Source organism: Chiloscyllium plagiosum, unplaced genomic scaffold, assembly GCF_004010195.1.
Source record: "Chiloscyllium plagiosum isolate BGI_BamShark_2017 unplaced genomic scaffold, ASM401019v2 scaf_55206, whole genome shotgun sequence".
Lineage (NCBI taxonomy): Eukaryota > Metazoa > Chordata > Chondrichthyes > Orectolobiformes > Hemiscylliidae > Chiloscyllium > Chiloscyllium plagiosum.
The window spans coordinates 1-11,679 of record NW_025207732.1 but is presented as its reverse complement, the minus strand read 5'-3'; the positions used below and the strand labels follow the sequence as shown (position 1 = coordinate 11,679).

The following is an 11,679-nucleotide window of genomic DNA, read 5'->3' as shown; positions in this document are numbered from 1 at the left end:
TCATAAACAGATTTGCTCAAAACTCACCACATTAATGTGAATCTGGACTGTAAATCCATTCCATTAACCAAGTCACTGGTTGATCTCTTTCATTTTACGAACTGTTGATCCACCCACTGACCAATCTTCACATCACAGTAACCAATTTGCTCATTCCACTAAATATCCTCTTCATTTATGGATCAATCATTTTTTCAAGTAACCAGGTTGCCAACCCCGAGTTGGTCCATCCTGTTTAATAGACTGCCAAGTCCACAAATAATCCTGCATCTTTCCAGTGTTTTACTGTTTATTGTCCTACAAGCACCTGAATTTTTCTGTGTTCTGCTAATGCTTGAATGTACTCTTGTTGGGTGAATTTGAATGTAGCTTGCTATCCATTTGCATCTCTCTGCATTTTGCAACTGTCTGTATATGTCAGTATTTTCACATTAACTGAATGGGCCTGCTCCCTGATGATTCCTATGATGCTTGTAAATAAAAACCCAACTCATTGCTAAGTGCGATGAATAGCTGAAGCTTGAGACCAGTCGCTGCAAAACACCATCACCAATCACATATTGCACACCAGACCGTGTGCTTCTTATCTCTGCTCTCTGTCAGCTGTCTGCTAATCAATTTCCTGTTGATTCAGTGGACTACTACCACACCCCATTTAACATAATCAACTCGGAGAAAATGAGGACTGCAGATGCTGCAGATAAGAGTCAAAAACTGTGTGGTGCTCGAAAACCCAGTACACTTTGGTCATTATATTTCTTCATAAACAGATTTGCTCAAAACTCACCATATTAATGTGAATCTGGACTGTAAATCCATTCCATTAACCAAGTCACTGGTTGATCTCTTTCATTTTACGAACTGTTGATCCACCCACTGACCAATCTTCACATCACAATAACCAATTTGCTCATTCCACTGAATTTCCTCTTCATTTATGGATCAATCGGTTTTTTCAAGTAACCAGGTTGCCAACACCGAGTTGGTCCATCCTGTTTAATAGACTGCCCAGTCCACAAATAATCCTGCATCTTTCCAGTGTTTTACTGCTTATTGTCCTACAAGCACCTGAATTTTTCTGTGTTCTCCTAATGCTTGAATGTACTCTTGTTGGGTGAATTTGAATGCAGCTTGCTATCCATATGCATCTCTCTGCATTTTGCAACTGTCTGTACATGTCAGTATTTTAATATTATCTGATTGGCCTGCTCCCTGATGATTCCTATGATGCTTGTATTGCAGGTCAGTGTAATTAAAGGAACCTATCTGGGAATACAGCACATGAGTCAAGAGACTGGAGGGAAAGGAGGAGTGATTGTTAATACCGCCTCCATTGCAGGTAAGTCAGCAAAGTAACAATAGTTTATCAATGAATATTCGAAGTGCTGCCTGAGGATTTTGGAAAGCATCCACAGTGGACAAAATACAATTTCGGTGGAAGCTCACTTTTCACATAATGTACAGCAATGGAAAAGGTATTTAACTTCCACACAAGCTGCCGGTCATCTGATTCAACTCACAACATCATTCAACTTCTTTAACTTCCCTTCAAGTGTCATTCACCTCAAGCCATTTTCTCACAATCACAAGATGATTACATTCGAATCACTTCGGGTTTTTCCTTTGTTCCTCATTGGATTTGGTGGTGACAGTTTCATAGTCCATAGAATCACATAGAACAGGAGAGGCTCTTTGCCCCATCGGGTCTGGACTGCCAAAAATATACTGAATCTACACTAGCCTCACTTTCCAGGACAAGTCTGATCAGAGGCGCACCACAGTTATTGCACGTCTCTGGGAGACAACAGGATATACATAAACAAAAATATAACAGAGACATTTACAGCTCGAAAAAATGCAATTAATTTATAAAAGACATAAACAAATAACGCACGCTGCCTGGGATGGAATTCTTCTCACTGTCTTCACCACACCTCCTAACAACGGGTATCTCTTGTAGAAATATTTTTTAAAGTCTTGCTAAATATGAAGGACTTCCTGGGCTGCTTCATAAAGAGATCTGTGTCAAGCATATGCCTTACTTTGAACTTTCTGTGTACATGACCAAACCTGAATGTTTTGTCCTTATTTGAAAGTAACAGTCGTCAATGATTTGCAATCTTAATTCTTAGCAAACATGGATAAATCAGCATAATTACATTCACATAACAGCCCATTGTCAAGCTTCCGATCAGTTCCTGGTATCTTCAGCCTTATCCAACACAGTTGACATCTATTCCACAGCCTTCTCTTTCCTAAAAATATGAGCCAAGCCTAACTTTTCATCCCAACAATTTGCACTGACATTTCAGCTTAGCAATAAGGGAGTGTGGCTCAGCTATTAGTCACTGAGATGTTAAAATGAGATGATGCCTGCCCACTCAGGGATAGGAACATTACCATTGCTACTGTTTCAAAGAAGATCGGGGATATATCCAGTGTCCTGACTAGCATTTATCTAGACTATCCTTTGTAGCACATAAATACTTTGTATAGCTGAATAACAACCCATTTTGTCTTACACTCATCAGGACAAGTCTCAATGAAAACCAAAGTAAGGGAAAAACTATATTTATACCATATGTGAGGAATGTGCAGATTGGGTGACAAGAGAACCGTCTTCATAGAATCCATACAGTGTAAACGCATGCCATTTTGCCCAGGGAGTCCCCACCGACCCTCTGAAGAGCATCTCACCCAAATTCACCCTAACCTTGTAACCCTCCATTGCGAATGGCTAATCCATCCAGTCTACACATTTCTGAACATTTTAGCATTTGCCAATCCAACTAACCTGCATATTCTTGGAACTGTGGAAGAAAACCAACATGTCCGGACGAGGTCCACGCAGAGAAGGAGAGAATGCACAAATGCCACACAGACAATCGCCTGAGGCTGGAATCGAACCCAGGTCCCTGGCGCTGTGAGATAGCAGTGCTAATCACTGACCCTTCATGCCACCCTCTGGGTAGAAGCATTGCAATGGAGAGGTTAATTATGGAGAATCCACATACATTCCTTCCATTTCTTTAGCTTTGCTTGTTACATTCTCTGTCACCAAGTCCTTTGTCCCCGCATCCCTCTTCAGTGGGACTGCCTGCTCTTTCCGGTCTGGCACTTAGACACACCATTGTTCTGCCGATCTCACATTCTGATCGCTTTATCTGAACTATCAAATTCCTTTCCCCGCCAGGCTCTCCACACCCCAAACCCCACAATATAGCATAAATGCTGCCTCCTTCACAGTTCACACTTCACTTAAGCTCTCAACTCAAAATGTTAGCCTGATCTCTCGCCATGCCTACTGCCTCTTGCTCTAATGTCCAGCACTTTTTTTTTTCAGAAAAGTTATTTATGACTGACAGTTTCTTGCTTAGCTTTCCTTTACATTTTAAATTCAATAAATACTGGCAAATGTAATCAGGACTATTTCTTCATGTAAGGGATAAATGTTGACATGAATTACGTGACCTGTTTCCATGCCAAAGCATTTCCATATATTCACATGTTTCTGTTTGATGGAGTGTTTGAAGCTAATTCTCTGCTAATTCATGGTGAACAGGTCTGATTCCTTTCTTCCGTGGACCAGTTTATGCAGCCTCAAAGTATGGAGTTGTGGGATTCACTGCATCATTGTCTGTGAGTGCTATACTATCATGCAAAGCGTAAAGGTTATCTCGATAAATAATGCACTAATACTTGTCAGAATCTCAGAACAAGCAGCAGCTGTAGACCAAGTAACAGGCCACATGGTCCCTCAAGCTTGCTCTGCTCCTCAGTAAGATGAGAGCTCAGTTAGCACCTTGACTTAATTTTCTCAAACTCCGTCTTGACTATCTTAGTGCCCAAAACTCTGTCAATGTTGACCTTGAATGTCATCAGTAACTGAGGATCCACAGTCTCACATAGTGGATGGGGTGAATATTACCATATCCTGGATTAGTGGTACTGGACCGAAACGTCGATTTTACTGCTCCTCGGATGCTGCCTGAACTGCTGTGCTCTTCCAGCACCAATAATCCAGAATCTGGTTTCCAGCATCTGCAGTCATTGTTTTTACCTGGATAATGCCGTACATTGGCACGGAGGTTAGAAAAGCAATTGTGCTGCCCATGCAAGCCTGTGTCCATGCACCAAATTGGGATCTGCAAGAATGGATCTGCCGGTCCATGGACTGAGCTTGTTTCAAACTCCATGGCTTTGTTTCTTCTGCAATCCCAGCAGCTGCTCCCAAGTGGCACTGCTGGTTTATGGAATCGGAGATTTTGTTGAATTATGTTTGTGCCTAAACCAGAACAATCATGACTAGTTTTGGGCTTTAACACCACTTTCCTGCCTTATCCTCATACCCAGTGATTCTGAGGGACCAAAGACCTATCTCATCCTGAAATGTATTCAACAATGCAACTGTCATCTTCAGGGATGGAGAGCTCCAAAGATTCACTAATCTTTGACAGAATTTCCTCAATTCTCCTCATTTCAGGCCAAAATGATGGACTCTCATGCTCACTGCGTTATAGGTTCCTAAGACAGGTGAAACAATCTCAATATCTACTCTTGATGTAGATCTGCCGGTATTGAACTGGTTTAGGCAAAGTCAGAAGTCACACAACACCAGGTTATAGACCTACAGGTTTGTTTGAAATCACAAGCTTTTAGAGCATTGCTCCACTACACCTGACCAATGAACTGTGTGCCAAAAGCTTGTCTGATTTCGCATAAACCTGGTGGATAACCTGGTGTCGTGTGCAACGTCTGACTCGATGTCCACTCTGACAAGCTCTGTCAGAAATTTGCAAAGATCAATTAGACCACCTCTCATTCTTCTAAAGATAGGAGACTGTCATACAGGGATCTCACCTATCACTAGGAGAACCATTAAGACCCTGGCATTGCTTCCCTACTGGAGGCCCAACACAATGTCCTGGTATTCAGGCACTGCTCTGAACAGCTTAAGGTCTTACACTTAATTAATGGAAAGATGGTCATTGTCAATACTACATGTGGGTGTGGATGAGGATGGATCCCTAGATAGAGGTGAGTGTTGAAGAGATGAGGCTTGTGGGGTGGGGGTTGGTAGGAAGTTGGAAGTAATTTGTGTGTAGTGGCATTTAAAACTACAGCCCCAACTCCCTGATACAGGATCCTTTAGTCAAACACAATGTGGATATGACCGATGCTTCCACCAATGATTTCCTCATTCCTGTAATCTAATCTCCTTGCAATCAAGGTCAACACGCTGTTTGCCTTCCTGGTTGTTTGCTGGGAAGAGAGCTTGGTGCTGGGAAAGCACAGCAGGTCAGGCAGCATCCGAGGGCAGAAGAATCGATATTTTGGGCATAAGCCCTTCACCAGGACCTACATGCGAACATCCATCACTTTGTTATACAATTTTATTTAACCTGCTGGAGAACCATTAAGACCCTGGCATTGCTTCCCTACTGGAGGCCCAACACAATGTCCTGGTATTCAGGCACTCCTCTGAACAGCTTAAGGTCTTACACTTAATTAATGGAAAGATGGTCATTGTCAAGACTACATTTGGGTGTGGAAGAGGATGGATCCCTAGATAGAGGTGAGTGTTGAAGAGATGAGGCTTGTGGGGTGGGGGTTGGTAGGAAGTTGGAAGTAATTTGTGTGTAGTGGCATTTAAAACTACAGCCCCAACTCCCTAATACAGGATCCTTTAGTCAAACACAATGTGGATATGAGCGATGCTTCCACCAATGATTTCCTCATTCCTGTAATCTAATCTCCTTGCAATCAAGGTAAACACGTTGTTTGCCTTCCTCGTTGTTTGCTGGGAAGAGAGCTTGGTGCTGGGAAAGCACAGCAGGTCAGGCAGCATCCGAGGGCAGAAGAATTTTGGGCATAAGCCCTTCACCAGGACTTACATGCGAACATCCATCACTTTGTTGCACAATTTTATTTAACCTGCTTAAGCATTATTGCAATTGCTTTATGACCTCCTCACAGCTGCCGTTTTTATCTAGCATTGAATGGATTGCAAATGTAGATATAATACTCTGTCTCTTTGACAAATTCATTAACATTGAGTGCAAATAGCTGAGGCCCCAGCATTGATCATTGTGGCCGTCCAAAGACATCGTCTGTCAACTTGAAAATGAACATTTTCCTTCCTAATTGTTTATGCAAGTTAATATATTACCCACAATCCCATGAACTCCTATGATAACTTTACAGTGAAATCCAAATATACTATATTGCTTGGTTCTCATTTATTGACACTGGCAGTTAGATTGAGAGTGTAGTGCTGGAAAAGCACAGCAGGTCAGGCAGCATCCGAGGAACAGGAGAATCGACGTTCCGGGCATAAGCCCTTCACATTACACTCTTGAGTCAGATCTCCCGCGTCTCCATTCCTCACTTTCTTCACTGGTGGTTAGATAATCATACATGGGGCAGGAGACACACCACAAATTGATTATTGGTAAAAGGCTGTGGGGCTATGTGCAGGTCGACTTGCTCCAAGTGTTTAAGGTCACCCAACTAAAGATGAACACAGGGTATGGGTTTGAGAGGCAAATCTAATCAGATTGAATGTGTTAATGACCCTAATAGTTGTGCGTGTTTGAATTGTGCTGCCTCTCAGGTGAGCCTCACACAAAGCACAAACACTTTCCAGGAACTTGGACTGGATTCCTGATTTCCCCCAGTCTGCTGCAGTCAGGATGGGCCCTCATCACAAAACTCCACATAAACTAACATCTGAGAGCTTCCTGTCAGGAAGTTGTAAAGTTCCATAAAACTCAAAGAGTGTGAGACATTACAAGGTTTCTGCTTTCAGCTGACCTGCCTTGAGAAGCATGGGGTTCGATTACAAGCACTGTGTCCTGTTTTCGTCGACACTAAGCTTCTGACAGATCTGAAATCAGTGAAGGTTCCAGACCACAAGGAGAAACTTGAGATGATGATAGCCAACCTTGGAGTTCTGAAGTGAGTTTGATCATAATCAGGAAGTGGGGTGGGAATTGATAGGGTGAAAATGTGTTCAGAATGTTAACATGGAGCATTTGTAGAGGAATATCTTACAGAAATGATGGCGTGGTATCCACAAAATATCACAGCTTGATTTCTGAATCTTCAGCATTAACCTGAGAATTTGCATGTTTGATTTGATGAGTGTGCAGAATGATGAGATGTGCAAACCAACCGGGAATGTCGACTGGAAATCAATGATGTTGGCTGTTTCTCCTTCATCAACCCTGCTAGTTAGATCTCCAAGATTGGGTAGATGTCCTAGTCTTGTGCTGCCTTAACACACTGGAAGGGATTGTGTTCCAATGGCGGGATATTTTAAACAATCAGGATGTTTGCTCATGATCACCATCTGACTTTTACAGAACTTCCCACATTGCAGAGGGATTCTTGCAGCTTGTCATGGATCAGACCAGGAATGGGGCATCGCTGAAGGTGTTGGAAAATGGCAAGCTTGAGTATGAAGCCATACCGACGATTCTTCCTGAAAATCCAAAATCTATTTAGGGACCTCAATGAATTCAAGCAGCAGGTCACTGAGAACAATGGAAACTTTAAACCTGTTCAAATATAAAATGATTAACATTTTAATTGTTGGTGATGCTTTTGGTATTTTCATATTAAATTGTGGTTATAAATCAGAACTGATCAAGGCTATGTTACACTCTCATAAGAAGCATGCTGATGATACTATTGTGGCATCATAGCATGTGACCTGAGGGTATAAAGATCTCAATTCCATCTTACCACAGATCGCTTGAGGCATGGCACTCGACAACAGAGGATTGCACAACCCTGCCGCAGCTATTTATCTGGCTGAGGAAAGTAACAATTGTTCACAATAATGAGCTGCATAAATATCAGTTAGATTCTTGAACATAGATGACCATGCCCAATATCTTATGTTACAGGAGAGACACAGGTTTCAGAATAGTCTCAGCTTTCAACTGCTGAAGTGAAGATAAACCAGTTTTATTGGGGTTTTTTCTTTTTAATTTCCTCCCACCTCACACTACTGCCTGGAGTGTATAAAGCTGTGAGACACAGTGAAAGACAACTGGTGTACACATCTTTATTCATTTCCCACCACCAGGAAGAAAAGAAACACCAGAGTGCCCAGTGACAAGCAATGCCCTTTTCATCAAAAGGCAATCCTGTGTGATCAAAAAAGTGATGGAGAGTGCAAGGATTGAATCAAAATAGAGTTGGAGGGGGAAATAAAACACTCAACTCCCTGTGGTGCCTTCCTCTTCTTGAACAACCTGAGGGTGTTGGGAGACACCACGTGTTCCTTCTCCAGAGACCCCCAGGCTTAAACATATAAACCAGTTTTATGCATGTAAAGTGGCTTTTATGGCAGAGAACAGAGTGATCTCCTGATCTGCTGAATGTCTAATGTCTTCTCTCTCTGTTGTTCACAACCACAAGTTGCTCACATAGCTGAGAATAATTCCCATAATTGTTAGCAGCAGAAGACATCTGTTATCATTAAATGGTTACTAGTCCACAGACCAATCAGTTACGTATTAGAGGTATAATGGACTGGACCAAACCCCCGTCAAATATAACATGGAGGTAGCCTAGACCCTAACGGCTCTCTTATTCAAAGGCAAGTGTAAGATGCTGTGTTCCACATGAAATTAAATTGGTCACACTAATTGGTTTTAAGCCAAATCCACTTTCTTCTTACCCTGTAGTGAAAATACACACAAAACAAAGAAGAATTGTAATAAATTAACTCCATTGGAAAACTTAATAGAATAACAGATTATTTAACTAACAAACAACAATTAATCCAAATATAGTGCCATCCAATGTACATGCCTTTGGCAAAGGCAAATTCAGCAAAATAGTTTATCTCATACATAGTTCTCTCAGCTCAGTTCTGATGTCCAGCTTTTAGCTGTGACAGAGAGAGAGAAAATAAAATAACTTACACATACAGTTTCATGACCAAAGTAACTGCTGAAAGCTGAACAAAAACCTTGGCTCTATGGGAGCCTGATTCCACCCAATCATGCTCTTTCTGTTGGTACAACCTTGAAAAAGACCCAAGGCGTCACACACTGTCTACTTAATTGGCTTGGGGCACATCTGTTTCAATGTCTCAAAATAAAGGACAGAATTCACCTTTACAAACCATCCTGTCATCACAGAGGCTGAATCTCCAGATGCAGCCACAACAGCTGCAGCTCATCTGCAAACTGCACTTCAACTGAAGTTCCAATTGTGTAAAGAGAACTGACAATGAAGGTCAGGTTGCTTGATTTCAAAAAATACAATGATCTTTCAGCAGTTCTTGGTTTTAAAACAATTTCTTGGTTCACAATCAAAAGTACATTTTACAACAGAGTACACATTTTACATACATCTATCAAGTCCCCCTCAGCCTCCCACACACTTGAAATAAAATAAATTTTGTCCAACCCTTCCTTTGAACTAATATAATACAATCAAGGCAATATCCTGGTCAGCTTCTTTTTCACCCACACCACAGTGTCCAGATATTTTCTATTGTGTGGCCACCAGAACTTGACCAGATTAAGTTCCATCTGCCATTTCTCCATTTAGCTTTCCAACTGATCTATATCCTGCTATGTCCTTTGACAGCTTTCCACAACTCCATTAACTTTCACGTAATCAGAAAAATTACAAAGCAGACAAACCGCAGTTTCAATTAAATCATTCATATAAATTACAAATAACAGCTTTCCCTCACCACTCCCAGCAGAAAACACCTTGTCACATACCTCAGCCATCAACAACACCTTGACAATCTTCCTCATGGGAGATAGGCTGGCATGGCTAGATCTAATGGAATACAGGTAGGACAAACTATTTTGATACAGAAACCACTCAAAGATAAAAAACAGAGAATGTTGATGGAGGGATGTCTTTCAGAGTGGAGGCCTGTCAAGGTGTAGGAAAATAATCTTGTATATTCACCCTACCATACCCCACATGATTTGATAAGCCTCGAAAAAGGTCGCCCCTCAGCCTCCTGTGCTCCATGGAGAACAGCACGAGCCCATTTAGCCTCTCCGTCCAACTCAAACTTTCCAGCCCTGGCAACGTACTTGTCAATCTTTTCTGCTTCCTTTCAAGTTTAACAGCTTCTTTCCTTGAGCAAGGAGACAAGAACTGAAGACAGCATTCCAAACGTGGCCTCACCAATGTTCACTGTAATGTGCCATCCCATGTGACAACGTTGTCACTTTAATAAGGTTATCTTGTCCTGGGGTTTTTTCTGAAAAACGATTGTAAAGGTGAAGTTACTGGTGAGAGTCCAAATGAACAACTGAGGAGGACTTTAGATGTCTTTGAAAAGTTGCAACAATGGAGGCAGCTTGAATGGGAATGGCCAGTTCTCATACAACAGGCTTTATAGTTAATTTTAGCTGTAATAGTCAGAAGCTGTTTGTTGTCCCAGAAAAGTTGGAAGCTTCAGTGAATGATTCGTGTGGCTGGCCCTAAGCCATGCCCATCAGATGTATTCTGATCTCATGCTTTTCTCAGCTTGTTATGCTGTAAGAGGACAGAGGTCTGCAAGATGGATCCTGAAAACTTTGTAAGTACAGGCCACATACAGATACAATGCTGACATCATATGCACATCCATTAAAGGCATGTTCCTTTATGATACATCATCTGCAAACAAAACCAATCATAAACAGATAACGGTACAGACGCAAATGTTGTCAATTCAGTAATTATACATATATTTAACATAATTGTTAACAAAATTAATTATTCAACTTTGATATAATGCCTTGGAGCTTTGACAACTTGTCCCAAACTGGTGATTATATGGTCCCATGGAGAGGTATCTTCTTGTCTTGGTTCCTTTTTATTGATAACTTGGTTGGTTTGTTGTTCACTGCTGTCGCTCAGCATCATCACACAATCAGCATTGTTTTCTTCCACTCTATATAAAATTGCTTTGCTTTAATAAGAATAAATAACTGCAATGGCAAGAGGAATAATACCAGCTCATAGATTTAATCAGATGTCACACAACACCAGGTTATAGTCCAAAATGTTTATTTGAAATCACAAACTTTCAGAGCAGTGCTCCTTCGTCAGGTGAATGAACCTGGTATTGTATGACTTCTGACTTTATCCACACCAGTTCAACGCCAGCACCAACACATCATAGATTTAATGTCATCAATCAATCATACAGAATACATGACTGAATATCTTGCATCCATTTTTCCCATTTGAACTGTCAAGAGACATTATTGCACCCCTCCAACATCGGTGCGACTTGAGCCCAGGTTTCTCAGTTCATGGCTGTAAATACAATCACTGTCCCATGATAGGATCCTTATTGAATATGTTGGAGATGTCCTCAGCTGCTTCATAATGACCAATGACCACCCCTCTATCATAAGGTCAGAAATTGACATGTTCTCCGAAGGTGAACTGGCTTAGGACTGATGAACTGTATTTGACAAATGGCTTTCTATTTTTCTTATTCGATAAACAAAAAAAAAGGCGCAGAATCATGGTATCAGGAGAAAACATTTTCACTATATTTTACTCTTTCTGACCATAAAGTAACGTGAGATTACATCCATTCATTCATGATTGCACAATGTTCAGCATCAATCGAGACTCCTCAAATACTAACGCAGTCTATGTTCTAAGGCAAACAAAGCTGGATGAGATCCAGGCTTG

General features: G+C 41.3%; 1 protein-coding gene across 1 annotated transcript; it reads left to right on the top strand.

Moving 5' to 3' along the window:
- The first annotated feature begins 1,190 nt into the window (after nucleotides 1–1,190).
- Nucleotides 1,191–7,647, top strand: LOC122546638 (15-hydroxyprostaglandin dehydrogenase [NAD(+)]-like). The gene is made up of 4 exons (XM_043685308.1): nucleotides 1,191–1,339; nucleotides 3,563–3,639; nucleotides 6,809–6,957; nucleotides 7,365–7,647. Exons 1-4 carry the CDS (start codon nucleotides 1,216–1,218, stop codon nucleotides 7,504–7,506), a joined length of 492 nt encoding a protein of 163 aa, XP_043541243.1. The 5' UTR covers nucleotides 1,191–1,215; the 3' UTR covers nucleotides 7,507–7,647.
- Nucleotides 7,648–11,679: the final 4,032 nt, after the last annotated feature.